Source organism: Lepus europaeus, chromosome 3, assembly GCF_033115175.1.
Source record: "Lepus europaeus isolate LE1 chromosome 3, mLepTim1.pri, whole genome shotgun sequence".
Classification (NCBI taxonomy): Eukaryota; Metazoa; Chordata; class Mammalia; order Lagomorpha; family Leporidae; genus Lepus; species Lepus europaeus.
The window spans coordinates 10,915,518-10,940,614 of record NC_084829.1 but is presented as its reverse complement, the minus strand read 5'-3'; the positions used below and the strand labels follow the sequence as shown (position 1 = coordinate 10,940,614).

The following is a 25,097-nucleotide window of genomic DNA, read 5'->3' as shown; positions in this document are numbered from 1 at the left end:
AGGGTCTGGGGAATGGAGAGTGCTGTGAAGGGACCACAGCAGTGCCAGAGAGGCCAGTGATCCTGTGCCACGAGCAGGTGCTGCCTCTGCCACCTCTGTAATTAGGCCTTTGGGAGATGGTCAGGGGGACGAGGTCAGTCTGCCAGCTGACCAGATTCTGAAGGAAACGAGACAGAGCGCTGTGGGGCAGGAGAGAGCCTACGAAACCACCGCGGTAATAGTCTGGTCGTTACAAACCCCCTGTCCCCTTAGCCGAGTGGAACTGTTCTGCAGACTCAGGGTGTGCAGAAGCCCAGCTCCTGTTACTGTGGCCAGGCCAGAATCCTGAGATGCTATGGCTCAGCAAAGGGGCATGGGCCCTGCTGGGTGACCTCCCCTGTCCTGAACTCTGAAACCTTCCAATCTGGATGAACTCTGACAGATCTTTACTGAGCTGTAATTCAGGTCACGTGCAACAGCGCCACCCTTGAGCCTGCAGTCTGTTTCCACATTGTAAATTGGGGAACACACCCAACTTAAAGGAAGTGTAACCAGTGCCTGATAAACACAGCCGTGCAGCGTTGCTCACCGTCTGGTTTCTGTGTGTCACCAGAGGTGGTGGCTGCATGTAAACGTTCCCCGGGCTCTTCATTAGCTGATTGAGAACTTAGGTTCTGGGTAGGCCATGGGCTAGAAACGCTAACTGGCTTCCTGGCTCCTTCCCGGGAACAGTAGTGAGAAGGCAGGATGTTGAGGCTGGTCCTCTGCAAGGCAGTTTAGGGGTGTCGGTGTAAGATGTGCGTCAGCTGCATGGCAGCCAATGAGTGTTGTTTTTGTATTTTTATGTTTCCACTTTATCCATCCTCCAAACTGTTAAGTTTCAGTCATAGTTGTGAACATAGTTTCTTCAAAAACATGCAAGGTGGCTGGGAACAGTCCCTCAGTGGTCTGCCTGAAGGGGTTCCAACATTTGTCCGCCTTCCTGAGCCCTGGGAACAAGGCAGGACACTGTGTGATGGTATCTCATCTGTCTCCTGGCAGGAGATCCCACGGGTCTGTGCAGCTGGGCCTTGACCCTGACACTCCTGGAACATTGTCACAGTTGGGTCAGGTTACTCTGAAACAGGATTTGACCAGCTTAGGAATTTATCCTATTTCTCGACTTGTTGTCCTTGAACGCATTAGATTTAGTTTTCTGTGAAATACACCAAAAAAGAAGAAAGTAAGGATTTACACAGGGTGTCTCCTTTCAGACTTAACAGTCTTCTTCATGACCTTAAAGGTTTTTGTTAATTTTAAAAAGCAGTGTGGACAGACGTTGTAGTGCAGCAGGTTAGGCCACTGCTTGAGATGCCTGCACCCCAGATCAGAGTTCCTGCCCCTCCATTTCTTTTTTTAAGATTTTATCAACTTGAGAGGTAGAGTTAAAGAGAGACAGAGAGAAAGGTCTTCCATCTGCCGGCTCACTCCCTAAATGGCCACAACGGCCGGAGCTGTGCCGATCTAAAGCCAGGAGCCAGGAGCTTCCTCCAGGTCTCCCAGGCGGGTGCAGGCACCCAAGCACTTGGGCCATCTTCTGTTTCCCAGGCCATAGCAGAGAGCTGGATGAGAAGAGGAGCAGTTGGGATACACACTGGCACCCTTATGGGATGCCGGCACTGCAGGCAGAGGCTTAACCTATTTTGCCACACCCCAGCCCTGCTCCTCCATTTCTGATCCAGCCTCCTGCTAACACAACCTGGGAGGCAGCAGACGAGGGTCCCTGCCACCTCTGTGGAAGACCTTGATGGAGTTCCCAGCTCCTGGCTTCAGCCTGGCTGTTGGGGACATTTGAGGAGTGAATGTCTCTCTCCCTCTGTTGCTTTGTTTAAAAAAGAAAAAATGCAGGTTTCCTGTGAGGGCAGCAGGGACCCAAGGACATGACCCATCTGCTCCCTTCCCTGGCGCATTAGCAGAAGTTAGATCAGAAGTAGAGGAGGGGCCAATGCTTTGGCGTAGTGGGTAAAGCCATAGCCTGCAGTGCTGGCATCCCATATATGGGTGCCAGTTTGAGTCCCGGCTGCTCTCCTTCCAATCCAGCTCTCTGTTATGGCCTGGGAAAGCAGTGGATGATGGCCCAAGTCTTTGGGCCCCTGCACCCATGTGGGAGACCAGAAGAAGCTCCTGGCTCCTGGCTTCAGGTTGGTGCAGTTCTGACAGTTGCAGCCATTTGGGCAGTGAACCAGCGGATGGAAGACTCACACACACACACACACACACACACACTCTGTCCCCTCCCCCCCGCCTCTCCTCTCTCTCTCTAACTGACTTTCAAATAAATAAATATTTTTAAAAAATGCAGTGAGTCTGTATTGGAAAATAGCTATTCAGATTAAGTCTCTTTAAAACACTTGTAAAATTCAATCAACATAATAGGATAAACACCAAGATCTTGAATCACTGGGTTTCTATAAAACAATGTCCATGGTAGACAAATACTAACTACGTAAGACCTAAGACATAGATAAGGAAAGGAAAATGAGGAAATGAAAGAGGAAGGAAAGGAGGGAATGAGCAAACGAACACGGGGAGTGAAGGGAGAGAGAGGAAGGGGAGAAAGAGCGGAACCTGGAGCCCTGTCATTTAGATGAGGGAAAGCATAGGCGGAGTTCCTGGTGGGACTCATTCCTACCTTGCTTCCTGCCTCAGCTTCTCTAGAGAGACTCTTAGTCGTGGACTGGTTGCAAAGCAGTCCCCACAGTGGTCCCAGACTCCCGTGACCTTCCCATGTTCTGGGAACTCTGAAACCTTCCGATCTGAATGTATAAACTCTGACACATCTTTACTGAGCTGTAATTCAGGTCACGTGCGACAACACCACCCCTGGGCTTGCAGTCTTCAAGAACAGACCAGCAAATGTCCCCTCATCTGAGATGCCGTGGGTTATGTTGACCTGCAGGCGATGCAGGTAGGGATGGGTGGAAGTCCCAGTGAGCATGGTGGTGGTAAAAAATCAAACATGCCCTTCATGGCTTTCCTGTCTCCCAAGTATCCTCAGAAGCGTGGTGATCCAGTCTGCCAGCACTGCGAGCTGTGGACTCCCTGGCCATGAAGCCAGCTTAGGTTTCTGGAAGAAGTCGGTGTGGTGGGTCTGCCTTGGAGGGGTCACCGCTGCCTCCATGTGGCCGCCTCCTGGTGGTGGAAGAAGTAGGTGCAAGGCATGTGGATGTGCTGTGCTGCTTCCTGGTTGTAGGAATGAGCGTGGGGCTAGCAGCGCCAGTGGTGCTGGCAGTGATGTGGTTTGAGGCTGGCTGGCTTTAGGTGTTGTGAGTTACGACTCTTCAATTAGATCAGTCTGATTCTTTTTCTTTTTCTTTTTCTTTTTTTTTTTTTTTGACAGGCAGAGTGGATAGAGAGAGAGAGAGAGAGAGAGAGAGAAGGGTCTTCCTTTTTGCCGTTGGTTCACCCTCCAATGGCCGCTGCAGCCGGTGCATTGCACTGATCCGAAGCCAGGAGCCAGGTGCTTCTCCTGGTCTCCCATGGGGTGCAGGAGCCCAAGGACCTGGGCCATCCTCCACTGCCTTCCCGGGCCATAGCAGAGAGCTGGCCTGGAAGAGGGGCAACCGGGATAGAATCCGGTGCCCCGACCAGGTCTAGAACCTGGTGTGCTGGCACCGCAAGGTGGAGGATTAGCCTGTTGAGTCACGGTGCCAGCCAGTCTGATTCTTTTCTGTGAGTTCTACTTTCCATATGGAATCATTTCCCTTTGGCACAGAGAACATCTTTAATATGCTGTGTGGAACATTTCTGCTGCTTATAATTTCTTTATCATGCATATGTGAAAATGTCCTTGTTTAACTCTTATTTTTGAAGAATATTTCAGGCTCTTCCCCTGTAGTCCCCAGGCAACCACTGATTTGCTGTCACTATAAAAGGTATATTTTCTAGAATTTTATATAAATAGATCATCTTGCTTCTTTGCACTGTAACGGTTCTGGGACCCAGCCATGTTGTGTGTACATCGGTAATCCATTCCTTTATAATGCTGAATAGTAGTTCATTGAATGTCTTAGACTGCATTTACTACCTGTTTATGGACCTTATATTTCTTAACTATTACAACTCAAGCTGCTATGCATATTTGTATACAGATCTTTGCATGGTAATGTGCTTTGTTTCTTGGGTAAATACCTAGAAGTGAGGGCTGGCATTGCGGCATACTGGGTAAAGCTGCTGCCTGTGACACCGGCATCCCATATGAGCACTGGTTCGTGCCCTACCTACTCTACTTCCAGTCCAGTTCTTGCCAGTGGCCTGGGAAAAGCAGCAGCAGATGTTCCAAGTGTTTGGGCCCCTGCCACTCACATTGGAGACTCAGGGGAAGCTCCTGGTTTGGGACTGGCTCCCTTCTCTGCCCTATCCATTGCAGCCATCCTAGAGGAATGAACCAGTGGATGGGAGATTCTCTGTGTGTGTGTGTCTGTGTGTGTCTTTATAGCTCTGACTTTCAAATAAATACATTTAAAAAAAAACACCTAGAAGTAGCATGCTGGATTATATGGTAGGTCTGATTTTTGTATTTTGTAGGTCTGTGTTTGTTGAACTCTTCTGCAGAGTGGCTGTGCCATTTTACATTCCTGTAAGCTGTAATAAGTAGTCAGGGATACACAGCTAAATATGGCCCTCTTGGCTTCCAGTCATCCCATTTTCTAGCTATTTGCTGTTCACAGCCACAAATTGAATTGCAGGTCGTGGAATGTGCACTTAGGTGTGGGTGCAAGGGGTTATTCTGTAAGTGGGCTCAGAGTTGTTCGGCAGAGTCCTGTGGCCTGGGCAACTTGGAACAAAGTCTGGAGGGGCTGTTGTGGCCATGGTAGGCCTGTTTGCTTGGCTCACAGGATGTTTGTTTTTCTGTGACGGCCAGTGGCAAAGGATGGCCCGAGAGGAGCCCTCTGAAGTGTGGAGGTCAAGGCTGCAAATCCATTGCCCAGGTCTGAGGGCTGACCTCTTGCCCTCTCCTCTGATCTGTGCCAATTCTACCTCCAACAGTCCCACCCCTCAGTCAGTAACTCCCGTCACCACGGCGGTTCTGCTTCCCTCCTCCCAGTTGTTTGCTGTTTGCCTGTCAACATACGTCACAGCTTGTCTGTACACCTTTGAGCCTGGCGCTATTTGCTTTTTCTTCATGTGATAAAATATTAGTACACAGATCCATTCAAAACTGGTGTTTGAATGGATGAAGTGCAGCACGGAGCTGGTTGGTTCCTCCCAGCTCCTAGGTTGTGGTGTAAATCTTGAGGTCTGGTCCAGCAGGCTCTTGCATTTACACATACAGAACCTAGTGTTTGTGTAGCTGTTGCTTCCTTGCCCAGACTGTGCTCTGTCGTGCTTGGCTAAGTAGACAACCACTATAAAACTCTACTGAGGCTTACATTTTACTACTCCAGTGGGAATCTTGGTGTTCTTCTGTGGTCTCATCAGTGTCTTTTTCAGACTACTTCTTTGTCTATATTAAATAACCCAGAAATACGGAGGTAAGTTTTACCGGCTTCTGGCTTCCCCAGAGTGGCTGTATTTCCTCCTGTCATACATATGGGTCACTGGAGCCCCTGGCCATCGGTGTGTCCCCAGTGAGTTAAGAGTCAGTGCATTTGTGCATGCCAGTCTTTCTTGCCAATACACTCCCCTCTCCTCCTCCTTGACAGTGATCTAGAATCTTTGAAAATTCATACTGGCCAGCGCTGTGGCTCAATAGGCTAATCCTCCGCCTGTGGCGCCGGCCCACCGGGTCCTAGTCCCGGTCGGGGCACCAGATTCTGTCCCGGTTGCCCCTCTTCCAGGCCAGCTCTCTGCTGTGGCCCTGGAGTGCAGTGGAGGATGGCCCAAGTCCTTGGGCCCTGCACCCACATGGGAGACCAGGAGAAGTACCTGGCTCCTGGCTTCGGATCAGCGTGGTGCACCGGCTGCAGCGGCCATTGGAGGGAGAACCAACAGTAAAGGAAGACCTTTCTCCCTGTCTCTCTCTCTCACTGTCCACTCTGCCTGTCAAAAAAAAAAAAAATTCAGAGATTGCATCGTCTGTTCTGGAAGCCCACCCTTTTTAGGAAATCTAAATGGAAGTGCTTTTCTGTATATTCCTGTAGCCCACTTTTGTAAGCCTCGCTTGTAATATTGAAGACACTAGTACTGTAATTTTTTACTTGTTTGTTACTCTCTGTAGACTGAAAACTATGTGATAAGGGCCATGTCTCATTAGACTTTGTGTTTCAACATCTAACAATGCTGGCATATAGTTATGCTTAAGTAATTGATTAATGAATCAGTAAGTCAGTGGATGGAAGAGTAGAATGCATGTTTGTGTTCATCATCTTCATTCTCTGTTCCATCAGATATTCCCTTTCTCTGTTTCTGCTCTGCATTTCCATGAGATCGTAGCAATAATGTGCGCTTTGCAACATTCAGTTAGAGTTTTCTTTAACTGAAATGCTGGCAAATGGATTTTGAACCTTAGCAAACAAACAGAAAGTTTAAACATTTGTTCATGATGTGGTAATGGAAGAAAGATTTCATCGCCACTAGTTAGCAGGGGAGTACATCTGTGAGCTTCACAGTCCTCGCTCAAGCACGGAGAGGCCTCTGGACAGCTGTGCCCTAATCCAACAGCACTGCAGATCGTACTCCGTCACATCGAGATGTTAGGGAACCAGCCTTGCTCAAGTCTAGAGGTCTCCTGAGGTGTCCTACGTGGAAGCCAAAGATAAAAATAGTGTTTAGTGGTGATCCTTTGACACAGCAGTTGGGTCGCGGCTTTGGATGCCCACAACCCCTATCGGAGTGCCCTCTTGGAATTATGGTTCCTTTTCCAGTCCAGCTTCCTGTGGATGTGCACCCTGGGTAGGCCACAGATGACAGCTCAAGTACTTGGATTCTTGCAAACTGTTTGCAAAACCCAGATAGCTTCTAGCTTTGGTTGGCCTGGCCCAGCCCTCACTGTTGGACGCATTTGAAGTGTGAACAAGCAGGTGGAAGATCTGTCTATCCCTTATAAGTAGTTACATAAGTAAATAAATTAAGGATGAGCCAAGAAAAGATATTTAAAAAACATTGTTTGAAAAACTTACAAGCTTGATTAAACCAAAATATTTTTTGTAGAGAGTCTGTGAAATATTAAAGTTCTTAATCCACTGGCCAATAGTAGTAGGTGCCAGTAATTGTTATTCTCTAATCCCCATCCTCCTTCCTAAAGTTTCCAAAGACCTAAACGTCCTTACACTTGCTCTCCATTCAGAGTCAGGAATGAGGAGCAGGTCCCGAGACGCATGCCACCCCCAGTGTGTGGGTGCTCCTTTCAGATGCCTGGGAGTTAACTCTCCACCTGGCCACTGGGCTTTGAGAATGAGAGGCATTCGGCGTCTTGACCGGCCTACCGCTGTTGAATGTTCATTGTGTTCCACATGAACTTGTGAGGCCAGTATGCTCAACCCAGGTAATCAGAGACCAGTCTGCTGGCCAAATCCTTTGGCAGAACCTTGAGTAGTGCCCTGTCTTCTCCTTTGGCATCGGGAGGGCTCTGTAACTTTGCAGCAGAGGTAGGGAACGCCACGGCAGGTGTTAGAGCAGTGTAAAGTAGAGCAGCACGAACGGGAGCTGAGCCAGCCAGCTTGTCAACCTTCAGATCCTTAGCAGCAGTAGCCTTGCTCTGCTAAGATGGCAATAATCGACGTGGTGTACCCAACTGACAGTCTTTACTGGTACTGACTAGAAGTTGATGTTTTAAACGGCTTGAAAACGGGCCCATGCCGTGGTGCAGGTTAAGTTGATGCCAGCATCCCATATGAGCGATAGTTCAAGTCCCAGCTGCTTCATTTTTACTCCTGCTCCTGCTACTGCACCTTGGAAGGCAGCGGAAGATGGCCCAAGTACTTAGGTCCTTGCACCCAAACTGAGAGACCCAGATGGAGTTCCAGGCTCCTGGCTTTTACTTGCCCTAACCCCAGCTATTGTGGTTATTTGGGAAATGAACCAACAGATAAAAGTGCTCATTCTTTCTTTTCCTCTCCCTGTAAGTCTTTCAAATAAATCTTAAAAAAAAAGTTTGAGGGGCCAGCATTGTGGTATAGTGGATAAAGCCGCCTCCTGCAAGGCTGGCATCCCATATGGGCAGTGGTTCATGTCCTGGCTGCTCCACTTGTGATCCAGCTCTCTGATAATAGCCTGGGAAAAGCGCTGGAAGATGGTGCAAGTCCTTGGGCTTCATCCATGCACGTGAGAGACCTGGATGAAGCTCCTGGCTCCTGGCTTTGGTTTTGCTCAGCCCTGGCTGTTGCAGCCACTTGGGGAGTGAACCAGCAGATGGAAGGTCAGTCTCTGACTCTCCCTCTCTCTGTGTAACTATGGTTTTCAAATAAGTAAAATCTTTTTTTAAATAAAGCTTGAAAACTAACAAAACATAATAGAGTAGCTATGGTGCTCAGTTTCCTTACCTGATAAAGAGATCTTTAGGCCAGCGCCGCGGCTCAATAAGCTAATCCTCCGCCTTGTGGTGCTGGCACACTGGGTTCTAGTCCCGGTCGGGGCGCCGGATTCTGTCCCGGTTGCCCCTCTTCCAGGCCAGCTCTCTGCTGTGGCCAGGGAGTGCAGTGGAGGATGGCCCAAGTGCTTGGGCCCTGCACCCCATGGGAGACCAGGAGAAGCACCTGGCTCCTGGCTTCGGATCAGCGCGGTGCGCTGGCCGCAGCGGCCATTGGAGGGTGAACCAACGGCAAAGGAAGACCTTTCTCCCTGTCTCTCTCTCTCACTGTCCACTCTGCCTGTCAAAAAAAATATCTTTAAAGTTTTACCTTCAGTTTAATAAAATACAGTCTGGCTGGTTTTTTTTTTTTGTTTGTTTGTTTGTTTGTTTGTTTTTTTTGACAGAGTTAGAGAGAAAGGTCTTCCTTCCGTTGGTTCACCCCCCAAATGGCTGCTACGGCTGGCGTGCTGCGCTGATCCAAAGCCAGGAGCCAGGTACTTCCTCCTGGTCTCCCATGTGGGTACAGGGCCCAAGGACTTGGGCCATCCTCCACTGCCTTCCCGGGCCACAGCAGAGAGCTGGACTGGAAGAGGAGCAACCGGGGTAGAATCCGGCATCCCAACCGGGACTAGAACCCAGGGTACTGGTGCCGCAGGCAGAGGATTAGCCTAGTGAGCCATGGCACCAGCCCTGGGTTTTCATTTAACAGTTACATTTATATTCTGCAGGAATAGGCTTCACTGTTGCTTGCTAGTAACCTTGTTAATGACGGCAGTGGGAGTTGCTTATAGAATAGCTTTGCCTCTTTGAAAGGCAGAGCAACAGGGAAAGAAAAAGGGAGAACAGTCAATATTCAGCCACTGCTTCACTCCCCAGGTACCCACAGCAGCCAAGGCTGGGCCAGGCTAAAACCAGGGACCTGAAACTCCATCCAGGTCTCCCACGGTGGTAGTAGGAACCCAAGAACTGGAACCATCATCTGTTGCCTCTGAGTATGCACATGAGCAAGAAGCTGAATCAGAAGGCGAGTAGTAGGGTCTCCACCAGGACCCGGTCCCAGGCGCTGCAATATGGGATGTGGGGGTCCCACATGATGGTTTAACCCACAGTGCCTGCGGTGCCTGCCTGCATCTTAGACAAAAGTGGAATTAAGGTCAAATAACCCTTCAATGTGCAGATGCACCAAGCCTGTTCTCCTGGACGACTCTTGTCGAAGGAAATCAAAGGGGAATTGTTCCTTCCAAATCTTCACAAGTGCTGTTGTGAAAGGTGAGGCTGACTTAAGCCTTTGTGGTCGAAAACCCTTGTGGCTGAGACCTTGGTGATTCTGTTGACTACCTGTTGCTTGTTTTAAAGCTGTGTGTGTGTGTGTGTGTGTGTATAAAATCAAAACACTTAAATCATTTTTTCCTTCTCTTTTAGGAGCAACTAAAGGCCCTTGATGATGAAATTAATGCTTTTTTGGACAATATGTTCGGACCTCGAGGTGGGTGTGCTGCTCAAGAATTGAATGTGGGACGCACACAGGAAGAACGGCAGTCAGTTACGGAACACGGTTCTCTTATTCCTGGTGTCCTGGAAACAGCAGGGTCCTTAACGTTTAGGAACTGACCTTCCCCAGCACATGTGGAAGGCCCTGGTCTCCTCCCACACAGCCTCTCCCGCCACTGAAGACCTTGGGGAGCAGGAGGCCAGACGGCATGACACGCAGTGCTCTGCTCCGGGGTCTCTGACCACCACGCCAAGCTGTCACTTTCTTTCCAACTGTTTTCTGTTCTCTCTCTCTGCTACCCTCACGTGCACAGTCATATGTACGCAGTATTTCTGTCCTTACAGGCCTTGTGAGCCCAGGGCTATGGGAAAAGTTTAGAAGTGTCTCGGTTGTTCTCCCATCACCAGTCACTTAGAGGTAGCTGTCCTCTTCCAGCCTTATGAAGTTCAGCTAAAATAACTAAAGAGCATTTTAAGTTATATTGTGTGGTTCTGTAGCTTAAAACTCATCATTGTCTTCCCATTGCCCTTGAGCCAAAAACTGGACTTCCTGTTGTGGATTGCTTGGTTCGAACCATCCAGTCCCAGCCACCTGTGAGTCAGTGTCCAGCCTCCTGGTGCTTCAGGTATCAGAGAGGCAATTTTCTCTTAAGCAGGCCCCCCGGTATTCTCCGTTGCTTTCCTTCACAGGCTACAGCTGCTTCTCCCATAAGGGCAGGAACCATAGCTAGTGCATACACCATTTATCTCCAGGGTACATTACAGTGTGGGATGGGGGAGGGGGTGGGCGGTGCTGTGGCATAGCAGGTAAAGCTGCCGCCTGCAGTGCCAGCATCCCATATGGGTGCCGGTTCAGGTCCCAGCTGCTCCAATTCGGCCATTTGGGGAGTGAACCAGAAGATGGAAGATCTCTGTCTCTCTGCCTTTCAAATAAATAAGTAAATCTGTTTTTAAAAAGTTCATGGAAAATGGAATTAAAAAATATTACAGTTCTGGGAACAGATTAGGCACTGCATATTTCACAAAAAAATTCTAGACAGAACGTTTCATTCCACCTGAGCCTTTGTGGTTCACAGAACTGAGGAAAATCTGCAATTCTCTGCAAGTTATTTCCTTGGCAGTATTGGGAGAGAGGGGGAGGGGGAATGAGATGTTTTCATTTATTCACATCACTCCCCAGTTTCCCTCCAGGATCCATAAACTGTTCTAACTGAATGACTGTACAGTTTGAATGTAAGGGAATGCTGATAGTGTGCAGCTCTTAGAAACATTTTCATGTGATCTCTGTTCCTTGCGTGTGTCCTTGCCATGACCCTGTGGGCTGGACAGGGCAGAATGGCAGTGTCCTCACTGTCGTCTTGGAGTGGTGGTGGCCGGGGTGGGGAGGATTCAGTGGCGGGCAGGACCCTCTGCGGAGGCCTGCAGGATGTGGGGAGGAATGGCAGCGTCTCAGTGACTGTGGCTTTCTGTTGGCCACTTCACGAGAGGGTTGACCAAGCCTCTAATGCAAGTTCCTACCAAACATTGTCAGATCAGCATGATCTGGAATTTTGCAGAGGTGAGATCCACTGAGGAAAGACTGTAGTCGTTTACTCCGCTTTGGTCATTTTTATGGAAATTTCCTCTGGAGCCAGGAGATTATGAGATTGACAGTTGTCAGTCAAATCACACACACGACAGGTGTCTGGCGTGTAAGCCCTCAGGAGTGCTTTTCCCTTCCTAAACGTGGCACAGGCTTCGTTGACTGGCGCGTCAGGCAGTACACGTCTCGGAGGCCTCCTAGGCTTCTCTGACTGTATTCTGTTGGTGCCACCAGGGGATACTCCTCTGGCAAGTAGCTAATACAGCCTTGTCTCTCGAGTCCCACAGATGAGCAGCGTTACTAGAAGTCTCTCTTCTCATCTCTCAGTTGCAATGATTATGATTGTCTCTAACAACTCAAGCAAACATTTACAGATTTATGGCACAAGATGCAAGATGATGAAACCGCTCGGGAGCTGGACCAGTTCCTCAGTATGTGCCTGAGTCTGTTTGAATTGATACTTGCTCTTGATCCAGCGCTGAGAGGCTAGAGGGAGGCAGGGTCCAGATGGGAGAGCTTGCCCGTCTCATGCAGCACCCTGCTGGGAAGGGCGCAGGAGCACATCTGAACAGCAGGGGAGTGGTTCAGGCCTAGACCACGTCTGCTCCTCTCCCAGGGCCGCCGTACAGAGCACCGCCAACTGGCCGGCTTAGAATCAGAGGTTTGTTCTCTTATGGTTCTAGAGACCAAAAGTCTGAAACCAAGGTGTAGGTAGGAGCTTGCTCCCTGTCACCTACTTTGTGCTGGCTGCTGGCAGTCTTTGGCATTCCTTGGCTTCTGCGCACATTCCTCCAGTGTCTGCCCCCATTCACGTGACCTTTCTTCTCTTCCTGTCCCTGTGTTCAAGTCACTGTCCCTGGGTAGGGCTCCCTATAACTGTTGCTTGATTTTTCTCAAATGTAATCTGATGATAACCTTATCACTCATGTAACAGGACTGCTTCCTCCCACCCCCCGCCCCAGAAACATTTTATTTAAGAAATGTAAACTTCATGCATTTCATAAATAAAACTTTAGGAATATAGCAATTCTTCCTGCCGTACCTGCCCTCCCTCCCATGCTCCCACCCTCTTGCTCCTCTCTCAGTAGGATTGCTTTGAGAGTTAATGCTTACAGAAGGCTTTAGGACAGTGGCTGGCACAGAGTAGGTGCTCAGCATTCGTCGTAACAACCGTATTGGAGCCATAACGTGTACAGTGGTATTTCGGTACCCAGACAAGGAGCTGCAGTCATGAGAGTGCAGGGGGAAACCTCTCCCCTGAGAAGGTGGGGCGTTCATCTGGGTGTTAGAGAGGGAGTGGGATTTTGTTTGCAGTTGAGCACGAGGAGGTGGCAGGGTGGCACCGGCTTCTGCAGGCAGCCGTGACGAGCTGGTTGTGTGAAAGGCCCTGTGCTGTCGGGTGAATGCTGAGCAGAGCTGGTTGCCCTCCTCATCACAAAAGGGAGAAGTTCACAGAACAAGTGATGGAGACAGCTGGAGCTTTATAAGCGTGTTCCTCGAGGGAGTGGGACAGCCTGTGGGGGAGGTGGCTGGGAGGTGAGGGTGGGGGATCTGGATTCCAGGAAAGGGGACTGAGGCTGTGGGGTGAGCAGCTCCTTACAGCTCTGTTTACAGAGGTCAACAACGGGTGGGCGTGGGGTGTAGAGGTGAAGATGCTACGTGCGCATCCACAGCCACATCCCAGAGTGACCGGGTACAGTCCTGGCTCAGCTGCCAGTTCCCGCTTCCCCAGGCCGGCTTCCCGCTGATGTGCACGGGGCAGCAGGCGCTGACGCCTGGACTGAGTGCCTGGCTCTGGCCTGGCTCAGCCCCGGCTGTTGGGTGACATTTGGGTGACATTTGGGAGTGAAGCAGCAGCTGAGAGAACTCTCTTGCCTTTCAAATAAAGTAAATGAGTAATTTCTTTAAAACACAGCATGCAAGTTTTATTATTCTGGGCAAGATCACTTTCTTTAAACAAAAAGCAGAATAAAGAAAATTCACATGCCTACAGGTATTTTCTGGTGCTACTTACTGTAACTTTTTTTTATTTGACAGGTAGAGTTTATAGAGCAGAAAGGTCTTCCTTCCGTTGGTTCAACCCCCAAATGGCCACTATGGCTGGCACTGCGCTGATCCAAAGCCAGGAGCCAGGTGTTTCCTCCTGGTCTCCCATATGGATGCAGGAGCCCAAACACTTGGACCATCCTCCACTGCCCTCCTGGGCCACAGTAGAGAGCTGGACTGGAAGAGGAGCAGCTGGGACTAGAACCTGGCGCCCATATAGGATGCTAGCGCCAGAGGAGGATTAACCAAGTGAGCCATGGTGCCGCCCCCCACCCCCTTTTTTATTGTAACTCTTGTGAAGTTTTTGTTTTTTAAAGATTTACTTACTTGAAAGTCAGTGTTACACAGAGAGAAAGGCAGGCAGGCAGAGAGAGGTCTTCCATCCACTGGTTCACTCCCCAATTGGCTGCAACAGCCAAAGATGTGCCAATCTGAAGCCAGGAGCTTCCTCTGGGTCTTCCCATGTGGGTGCAGGGCCCAAGGACTTGGGCCATCTTCTGCTTCCCCAGGCCATAGCAGAGAGCTGGATCAGAGGTGGAGCAGCCAGGACTTGAACCAGCGCCCATATGGGATGCTGGCACTGCAGGAGGCCCGCTATGCCACAGTGCCGGTCCCTCTTGTGAGGTTTTATTTAGGCTCTCGAATTGTTACATTCTCAAGTGAAATCGGTGCACTTGATGTGTCCAGGTTCTTGCCAACCATGGTTTTACTTCCTGCTCAGTTCCCCGTCGTTGGCTCCAGAGTTTTGCCTGTACTGTCTTCAGCTCCCCATGCCTGTGCTGCCATCAACTTGTCTGTCTGGATCTGCTGAACACTACATCCATTTCTGGTTCCTAGGCGCTCTGGGTCTCTGTGGTTTTAGGAACTGGGATCCAGTGTTGGCATGCCCTCTGTCCTCTCACTGCCCAGGTTGTCTATGGGAGGTCAGCAGCGCAGTGCAGCGGGCTGGGAGGCAGACGTACTGCAACCCCAGCTCTGCTGTTAACCGTTGTGTGGCATTTTGCAAGTTACTGAAGTTTTCTGACCATTTCTTCATCCCTAGAATGGCGTAATAGTAGTCCCTTCCTGTTAATTTAGAATAAGTCAGGAACTGTTCCAGAGTAGGCATTGAAGAACTTTCTCGTCCCACCTTTTTCTCTGTCATTCACTGTCCACTTACACTGCACTTGCTCCATGAAACCTTCCTTAACTCTTTGTCCCATTGGTTTCTTCTTCCCCTGAACTGTAACCCAAATGCTGCTCATTTATGTTGTATCATGTTTTTCCTGTTGTTTTTGTTACTTACCCCTTATTGTGGCTTTATTTTCCAAAGTTCCAATTACCTGTGGTAAACTGCAGTCCAAAAATTTTAAATGGAAAGTTCCAGAAGTAACAGTTCTTGTTTTAGCATGATGAAATCGCTTACCATCCCAGTCCATCTCATCCTGGATGGGAATCATCCCTTCGTCCGGCATATCTTGGTTATCTTGGTTGCCTGTTGCAGGATGGCAGTGCCCTGTCCCAAGAGCCTGTGTTTTACTTAGTGATAGCCCCATAGCACAGGAGAGGTGAGGCTGGCAATTCAGAGCCAAAGAGAAGCCACAAAGTCCCCTTTTTGGAGGTGAAAGGGTGAAAGTGCTCAACCTAATGAAAGCCGAAGACCATGTGCCTAAGACTTGTGGTAAGAACAAACCTGTGTATGAACTTGTGAAGAAGCAAAGAGAAATTCGTGCTAGTTTTGCTGTGGTGCCTCCAGCTGCAAAAGTTGTGGCCGTAGTACGTAAGTGCTTGGTTAAGAGGAAAAGGTCAGTTGACAATGACTGAGACTGCTCCAGCTCAGAAAGTGAATTTGTTAGATAGAGACCTCCAAACCCTGGATAGGCAGGGCCTGCACTACACACCTCATAAGCAGGAAGCAGCTACAGAAAAGATGATTCAATGTCCATCAATATCCCTTAAGTTTAAGGGAATGGATTCTCTGAGGAGGGAATGATGTAGGCAGGCATACAAGTTAAAAATGATTAGGTTTGTGACCTGGAAGACCACGCCGCTGTGTGACCTCATGCCCCTACCTGGCCACACCTGAGCTCCCACCAGCCAATCAGGTTAATTTGGAAGTGGATTAAAAGCCTGAGGCACAGTGTGCCTGCCCCTTCCTTTCCCTGGCCTCTTACCAGTACAGGGCTGGCTGCAGCCCTGCGCCTCCAGGGTGCAGGGCCTTCGGGCCACCCCGCCCCATGCTTCCTGGCCTAGATGCTCCTCCACGTGGCTGGTTCCTGGTACTCAGTATGAACCCAGATTTACCTCCTTTAGACAGGGCCCTCACTCTCCTATGCATTTCTCTCACTGAATAAAAGCTTAAAATGTGTTAAAAAAAAAAAAGTCATTAAGTGCCCACATGGCATATGTAGGTTTGGGTTGTATCCTTGGTTTCAGGTAGTATCCTTGGTAGAGGACAGCCCCTGAGGATAAGGGGACGCTGTACCGCTAACAGGAGGGTTAGAGGACAGCCCCTGAGGATAAGGGGACGCTGTACCGCTAACAGGAGGGTTACTCTGCAGGATTCTCACCGTTGGTTTCTTTTCAGATTCTCGAGTCAGAGGATGGCTCTTGTTGGACTCTTATCTTCCTACCTTTTTTCTCACTGTTGCGTATCTGCTTTCAATATGGCTGGGCAACAAATACATGAAGAACAGACCTGCTCTTTCCCTCAGGGGCACCCTCACCTTGTATAACCTCGGGATCACTCTTCTCTCCGCGTACATGCTGGCAGAGGTAAGTGCTCATGGAGTCCGGGGACTGACTTGTAGCCACAATCACATCGCCTACCAAAGTCTCCAATGGTTGCAATAGAGTAGCAATAGCTACTCTTCTTTAAGACCTCAAGAATTTGTTCTAGCATTTGATGTTTGCCTTTCAAATCCATCAATCTTAGGAGAAAAAAAAAGTGAGATCTTCCATCCACTGGTTCAATCCCAAAATGGCTGCTGTGGCAGGGGCTGAGCCAGGACTAAACCAGGAGCCCAGAGCTTCTTCCAGGTCACCCATGTGGGTACGGGGCCAAAGCACTCATGCCATCCTCCACTGCTTTCCCAGGGAGCTGGATTGGAAGTGGAGCAGCCAGGTCTTGAGCTGGTGGCCCTCTGGGATGCCAACATCCCAGGCAGTAGCTATATGTGCTATGCCACAATGCCAGCCCCCAATATTTCTAAAAGTCCTTGAAGTCTCTTGTTTCTAACTTGGACTTTGTTCATCCCGTTTTAGATCTGTGTCTTTAGTCCTTAACCTAGTTATAATCTAGAATCACAACTCAGATCTGAATGGGTCTCTAACGATTGTGTTATTTTCTTTCACATGACGACACTGAGGCTTAGGAAAGTTGCATAATTTTCTGAGAACAGGCAGTGGTTGAGTCACAGTACTTCTAGTTACCTTCAACGTCAAATGTCACTCGTGTGACTGAAGTGCAAGTGTGCACGTGCCCTTAAGTAGTGCTCCACACGCCTTTGGAGCTGACAGTGGCGCAGCAGTGTCTCAGGGCTGACCCCGGAGCTCAGGCTGACACCCCAGCCCAGCGCTGGCTGCCCGTGAGCTCTGGGAGCAGGGGTGAATGTCCTGCCTCTGTAACAAAAGTTACTTCCTTGGGCTACAAGGAGAAACCGAAACATTACATATACTTACCCTGGGGGAAAAAGGAAACAAGAAGTTAGGATAAAATAATTGATACAAAGTATAAGTGGCCAATAATGTATTCCTGGCGTAATTGATTTTAATAGAAATTAAATTCTTGCCTTAAAATAGGATCTTCAAAAAGCTCATGTGAAAGATGGAGTACGAAAAAAGCTATCTGTGGGTTTCAATGATGGTTTGCACCAAAATAAACTTGTCTTTTTTGCTTTTCCACATTTTGATATACCCCGGGGTAGGTCCTCACCAAGAGTTTACTCTGTGCATTGTTGCAGTGAGCACCATTCTAATCACGGTTACTAACCATTTCTCTTAAGTGGCTGGGATGCGGCTCTGACCATGAAATTTCAGGCATCCGGAATGCGGGGCAGGTTGGGGAGCATAGAATTTGGGGGTTAGGAAAGCCATGCTGACAACTCCAAAATCCTGTCTCAAGGGTGCTCACTCATTGACCAACTCGGAAAGGATGGTTTTTCTTTTGGGCTCACTAGATGAGATTTGCAGGGTGGGAATTTACGGGGTTAGTTTCTCTTCATAGCAAAGGGCAAAACGCTTGCTGCATCAGAAAGGCCAGCCTGCATGCTGGCCCCGTCAGCGGCTCTGCTGTTGGCTTGGGTGGCGCTTTGGTAGCGTAGTCGGGAGACGTGAGTTCAGGTCTCAGCTCTGCCACTTGGAGTAATTTTAGAACACTTAGGCTTTCTGAATCTTACCCATTGGGTAGACAAGACAGTGTTTATCCTACTTAACTCTGGAGTGAGTTGTGAGGATTAGTGGATTCTGCTTTGCCAACACATAGTTCCCTCTAAGTGCTGTCAACTGTGCAAAACCCTGAAGGTACCAAATGGGTAAGACACGGCTTCTGCACCTGAAGGGCTCCCAGACTGGCACACAGTAGGTGGTTTTGTCAAGTGCGAGTGGAATACTAGTTACCGTCCACAGGGATGGCAGTTCAGGTTTCAAACAACCCAGTGGAATGTTTGTGTTTAGTGATGACAACTTCATGCTGAGCCCCTTCCCTGCTTCCACTGTCCATGTCTCCTCTCAGACTTCTGTGAGCCTCGGTTCAAAATCACTGTCATTGATGGCGGACTGTAACTTTTTTTTTCAGTTTATTTTTTTTTATTTTTGACAGGCAGAGTGGACAGTGGGAGAGAGACAGAAAGAATGGCCGCCGCGGTAGGCGCGCTGTGGCCGGCGTACCGCGCTGATCCGATAGCAGGAGCCAGGTGCTTCTCCTGGTCTCCCATGGGGTGCAGGGCCCAAGCACTTGGGCCATCCTCCACTGCACTCCCTGGCCACAGCAGAGAGCTGGCCTGGAAGAGGGGCAACCGGGACAGGATCGGTGCCCCGACTGGGACTAGAACCCAGTGTGCCGGCGCCGCAAGGCGGAGGATTAGCCTAGTAAGCCGCGGCGCCGGCCCGGACTGTAACTGTTTTCAGAGCCGACTTCAGAGTATTTCCTGTGATACTCAGAGTACTTAATAGAATCTAGTCAAGTGATTGATAACTTGTTTGCTTGTACCAAGAAGTTTCTGCAGTGATTGCCATTCTTTTGCTAAGTATGTATTGAGTTGCTCCACTGTGTCAGGTTCTAGTATAGATTCTAGAACACAGCCTTTGCCCTGTGGGAGAAGTGTGATGGGCTGGCAGTGGGCCAGACATCCCTGGGGAGGTGGCGTTTGAGCTGTGACTGAAGGAGCCAGTAGACACAGGGGGGAATGGGTCAGGATAAGATGGAGAGAAGATACAGTGCCTGGAGCCTTGGGAAGCATCTAGCTTGTACCCCGTGTAAAGTTTCTGGAGGATTTTAATGAGTGGAGTGACGTTGGGGTCCCTGTTGAGTAGATCACTCTGGCTGCTCTACAGAAAATGGGTTACAAGTGTGAGCAGGGAGCACATGCAGAAGCCGTTTCCACTTGGAGAGCACACAGTGCTGTAGGCCAGAGGCAGCAGCTTGGATAAGGCAGCGGAGATGGGGAGAAGCTGATGTACCCCAGGTACATGTTGGAATGATTTTATCGCCAGCTCCCTAGCCCAGTTCTGTTTCACGGCATAGTTTTTTTTCTTCAACACAGTTTGGGTGGCTCCCACCCCTACCCCTTTAAGCAGTTAGGAACAGTCCAGGGCAAGCAAATAGAGTGTCCTCTGGCTTGGCTGCCTGATTCTGTGTTCAGCTGCTGACTTGTCAGGTAGTCATGCATAGGTGCCATAGGACAGCCTGGACAAATGTGACTAAAGCAGGAAACGTCACGGGAAACAGAATAGTCCCTGTCCCTCCACACACAGGGGTTACTCTGTGACATGGTTGGCTTGCAGAATAGAGGACCCCTAACTACAAAATGTGGCCAAACCACAGAGATGTTCAGTTCTTACATACAAACTTAAACAGTTTTCTCAGTTTGAAAAACACACCAGCACACTAAAACTGACATGCCCTTTAAGGCACCCCCAGGCCCTGGTTCCCAGCTGAGCAAGAGCACAAAGCCCCTGGGGACGAATGAGGGCGATGACCTGAGTTGGTCCCAGGTCCCATCAGAGAAACCCAGTGTTTTCTTCAGTGGATGCATTTTTCCCAATACTGATAGCTGTGTTAGAAATATCAGGATAGTAAAGATAAAGGTTGTAAAACATTGTAAATGTTATTTAGCAATGCATCCTTTTTAATGTTTGGTTCATGAACTCCCAGTCCTTCCTTGCTGTGTACACGTGGGTTAGCAGGTCTGTACCTTCCCTCACCCAGCTCTCGGGCAGCAGAAAAACCAGGCCTTGGGCCTTGGGCCTGTCGAGCCTTATGTTCTAGAATTTATAATTTGAACAGGGAGAGAACTTTTATGCAGTGTTCAGCAAAGAATTAAAGTGCTCACATCTCAAAATAGGAAAATAACATTAAGTGGTGAGTTAGGAAGGCTGAATTCTGCCATGATTACCATGTTTCTACGCTGAGCAAATGGTTTACTCCTCAGTATCTGAATACTTAACTAGGTGCCAAGCCTTGGGCAAGGAACTGTAGATGACAAGGATGAGCAGAGAGGGGCACAGATCTTTATGGAGCTTTTTTTTTTTTTTTCAAAGAGTAAAGGGGAAGGAAGATAAGCATTTATCAATTAACCTGACACATTATGTGATTGCCAAATAGCATAAATACACTGAAGAACATGGTTTGTTTCTTAGCTGGTTTTTTTCCCACATCTGTAATTTGTATTCCACAAAATGGAGGTTAATACAATTTATATGTAAACCAAAATAAGATTTTTGGTGTAGTTTTCTTACATGTGTTTACGTTCAGTTCCAAATTTCACTGGTGGGAACAGATGACCAGACAATTCCTTAGATCAAGTCTTGTTAACTGAAGTCATTGCTGGATTCTGTGACTTTAGGCTGATAGACAGTGAGAAGTGAAACACATTAGGAGTAGAACCACTGATGGCAATTCAGTAGCAGGAATCGAACACCTTGGCAACGGGTCTGTGAGGACAGAATCGGGTCAGACTGAGACGTCTCTGTGCACACCGCGAATGCATGCCAGTCAGCAGCGGTGCCAATGGGAGAGGCTTGTGCTGGTTTTTAATTTTTCCCTTTTTGGTTCTTTGGCAGCTCATTCTTTCCAGCTGGGAAGGAGGCTACAACTTACAGTGTCAAGACCTTGCCAGTGCCGGGGACGCCGACGTCCGGGTGAGCCGGCTTTCCCTTCCTGTCCTGGCAGAAATCTGTCCCAAAGGTGTTGTCCAGGGGTCCGTCTGCAGGGGGCAGTGTGGACAAAGCAAGGCCCATCCTGGTCAGGGATGCCTCTGCAAAAGGGAGCGAGTGCGGGAGACCTCTGTCCTGTTTGTCTTCGGGCTATGCTGACCGGGGCTGGGGGGAGGGCAACTTGCAGACATGTTTATGGTACAATACTTTTTGTGCAAGGAATTATATGAATAAGTATATTTAAGAAAAAAAAAAACAGTGGCAGTATAAACCCAAAGCCAATACAAAATAGTTCCTTTGAGGGAAGAGAAGACAGAAGTGGGTCTTTCTCCATAAATACTAAGAAAAACAGAATGTGCTACTTCCTTGCTGTGAGAGCTCTCTAAAGTGGCCTGTGTGTGGGTGACGTGCCATCCAAAGAACCATTCCAAATGACTTTAAATCACAATTATTTTGACTGGGTATCCCCATTGATATAAAAGTACTCAGTACTTTTTATTGTGATTGCTAGTATCATTTTAGCTGTAACTGACTTCTAAAAGATGGGCTTTTTGTTTTCACATAACCATGAAGTCATTAATTCCTATAATTCCTATAATATTCTGCATTCTGCCATCCCCTCAAAAGAGATAGGAAATGGAATTGATGGAACTAGATTAGAATTCTGAAAGTCCCAGAAGGTCAGTGTTAGATACACAGGGTTTGTTATACCTACTTCTCCCTGCGTTAGTGGATACATGAAAATTTCTATGATTAACAAGCTTGGATTATTAATATGAGGGACAGTATAAACCACTTAACTAAAATATTAATATGTACAATTGGAAAACATCTTCAAAGTTATGATATCAAGCAAGATATCAGTTTCTCTCTACTCCTCTTATTTCTGATGCATTACCACAGAGCAGTGGCTGTAGTACTTCTGATTTAATATTTCTAAAGGTTAATGATGCCATCAGACATTAAGGTGTTGCCACCATACCCTGTGGTTATCTTCCTGGGAGGTAGATGAGAAAGTGGATTACTCTAATTTCAAGGTTCCTCTTGTCAACATTGCCAAAAATATCGTATGTTCAGATGATGTTAGTCCTAAAAACATTGCGCCCTAAACTAAGGAACTAAGGACTCAGAAGGGACAGGAAGGAGTAATCATGAGCCATTCTGAGTATGGACGAAGACTATCTCGCACCATAATCTTCTCATCATGGACTGTCCTGGGGTAGTATATGATGTGTAAGAGGCAAACACATATATACAGTAGAGGTACCGTAGAGTGCAATGAACAGTGACCTCCTGTGGAACGAGTCTCTGCCTCCCAGCAATTTGCCACCTGGTGATAACTTCCTCACACCCACCACATTATGATGGTTATTGATTATGGAGGTATGAAGTAACTTGGGAATATAAATGACATCATTGAATTTGTGAAAGGAGCGAGCTAGGCCCAGTTCCACTCCAAGGCGGCAGTTCAGGGGAGTGTTGATAGAGGATGACCAGAAAACGCCAGGCCCGAGTGGGGGATGTGAGTTGGGTGCAGGGAACACTAGGGGGGCAGTAAACAGCCACCCCTGGAGCTCACAGGAGGTGGGGATGTCCTTCTGCCAAGCCCCTGGAAAACCTTGTACTTAGCATTCGGGGACTTAGGCCTGTAGGTGCAGGAGAGGAACTAGGAAAGATCCTGCTTAGGGTGAGGAACTGGAGGCAAGGTCACCAGGCAAGTGGCTGTTGTGGTGAGAGAAGGAAACACACCCCGGCACTCGCGCACAGCAGAGAGCGCTTCGAGGTCGGGCGGCATGGGGAACGCTTTGGTTTCTCACCATGTTTTCCATCTTTAATTTTTTTGCAGGTAGCCAAGGTACTGTGGTGGTACTACTTTTCCAAATTAGTGGAGTTCCTGGACACAATTTTCTTTGTTCTGCGGAAAAAAACGAGTCAGATCACTTTTCTCCATGTGTACCATCACGCCTCTATGTTTAACATCTGGTGGTGTGTGTTGAACTGGATACCGTGCGGACAAAGTAAGTTACCTTGTTCATCTTTCAGTTCTGAGGAATACGTCGTAGGGTCTCAGCCCTGACGGTCACAGCACGCAGGTGGCGGGAGAGTGAAGGGGGAGGCCTCATCCAGGCAGAGAGCACTGCTGGCCAGGGCTGTTTAGCATCTGGCCGTTGATAATAGCAAAATCCGGAGACAACCTGAAACCTTAAAAGGACTTTCATGCGTTAGATGTAGAACACATCCTTCCATGGGGCCGGTTGGCTCCTGCGCAACTGTGACACACATGGGTCACCTTGAGTGCTGGGGCTTCACCCTCTGAAGAGTTAAGGTTATATCCCTGTGTGACCCATCAGAATGATAATTTTAAGATTTATTTGAAAGAGTGGAGAGGCAGAGAGGTCTTCCATCTGCTGGGTCACTCCCCAGTTGGCCACAGTGTCTGGAGCTGTGCCAATCTGAAGCCAGGAGCAAGGGCCCAAGGCCGTGGGCCACCTTCTGCTTTCCCAGGCCAGAGCAGAGTTGGATCGGAAGTGGAGCAGCCGGGTCTCAAACTGGCATCCATATGGGATGTTGGCACTGCAGGCAGCGGCTTTTTCCGTTATGCCCCAGAGTGATGATTTTTCAGTGCTGTAATTGTTTGAAGTACCCCCATACTTCCCATTGTAGTTCTCAGTACAAACAGCTCATGGAAGGGCCAGCATTGTGGTGTTAGGGTAAAGCCACCGCCTGTGATGCTGGCAGTCACACATGGATGTGGACTTGTGTCCTGGCTGCTCCACTTCCCTTCCAGCTGGTTGCCAGGAGCCTGGGAAAAGCAGGGGCCCCTGCACCCACCTGGGAAACCTGGATGAAGCTCCAGGCCCAGCGCTGGTTGTTGTGGGCATCTGGGAAGTGAACCAGCAGATAGAGGGTCTGTCTAAAGTTTATGGAAATGGAATTAAGATAAATTTTGATGCCAAAAAACTTGAAATCCATTGCATATGAGGGGTCAAGAAGTTCATGGAAAGGGCATCTGAAAAATTATGCATGGTTTCCAACTTCTTGTTCCAAAAATAAACTTATTTCAATGCTGCTTTTCAATCAACTGTGTGAAGTACTTGGACATTTTTCACTACCCAGTGCACTCATTCATATTACAGAGGTTGCATGAAACAATATAAGCCTTAGCACTGTATGACATATTTGGGTGTATTTCAAAATCCTGTTTAACTTTTACAAAAAGCTGATGCTGGTTCTCACTGCCCTGACTTCAGATCTCCCAGCAGGTCAGTTATGGCCTGCAGCTTGGGAAGCATTGGGCCAGAGAGAACAGTGCTCTCCATCTGATATCTTCTTGAACCCAAGAATTTGAAAACAGTCTGTGAAAAAGCCAAAGTGATTTTTGTTCGGGGTTTAGCTTCACCTAGAGATAATAGAAAAATGCCAGTAATACTTGGACTACAGATGCTGCACTTACAATGGGGTCACTTCCCAGTAAACCCGTAAGTGGAAATTTTGTAGTTCAAAAATGCATTGAATGCACCCAAGGTGCGCAACCAGAGCAGCACCTTGGGGTTGCCCTTGGGCCCACGACCACAGAGCGCTATCCCGGGAAAGATCCAAGTCCCACAGCCCAAACACAGGCCACTGGATGTGTATCACTTTCACCACAGTAAAGGTGAAAAATCACGCGGAGCCACTGTTAGGCTGGGCACTGTGTGTACCAGTGGCTGCGAAGGTACAGAGGAAGAGGGAAACTGCTGGGGGTGCAGTGCTAATGAATCGTAAGGACGACCCTACCAATGTCAAAGGGAAGTCAAGGTTAAGGGTTTTTACAGTTGTCATCTGACCATGCATTGGAATTCACTTAAACCACCCCTATGTAAAGACACACAGTCCTGTGAAGTAACTACTAGGTGACAGTTTGAGTAACGTAAAAAGTATCAACAACAGTGGTATTTATTAACTGATGGATATGAAAACCTAAATATCAGCTGGTACCCTGAAACTATGAGGAGATTTCCAAAAAGTTTATTTTGGTGCAAAATTAATTAAAATCCATGAACATAAGGGTTCTTCAGAAAGCCTGAAAACATTCATGGATCTCAGACTTTGGATTGTACTTTCCACTGGCCTTCTCAAGTAACCTCATGTACCTTCAAGTGCTGGAATAGCTGA

The 25,097-nt window shown here is 48.4% G+C and overlaps 1 protein-coding gene across 1 annotated transcript in view; it reads left to right on the top strand.

Moving 5' to 3' along the window:
- The window catches only part of ELOVL2 (ELOVL fatty acid elongase 2), a 61,913-nt gene that overhangs the window by 31,199 nt on the left and 5,617 nt on the right, over window positions 1-25,097 (top strand). Inside the window, exons 2-5 of the mRNA XM_062187330.1 lie at window positions 9,893-9,956; window positions 16,156-16,343; window positions 20,850-20,927; window positions 22,789-22,960. Coding sequence (XP_062043314.1) covers window positions 9,893-9,956; window positions 16,156-16,343; window positions 20,850-20,927; window positions 22,789-22,960 — 502 coding nt within the window. The remainder of the gene's footprint in view (window positions 1-9,892; window positions 9,957-16,155; window positions 16,344-20,849; window positions 20,928-22,788; window positions 22,961-25,097) is intronic.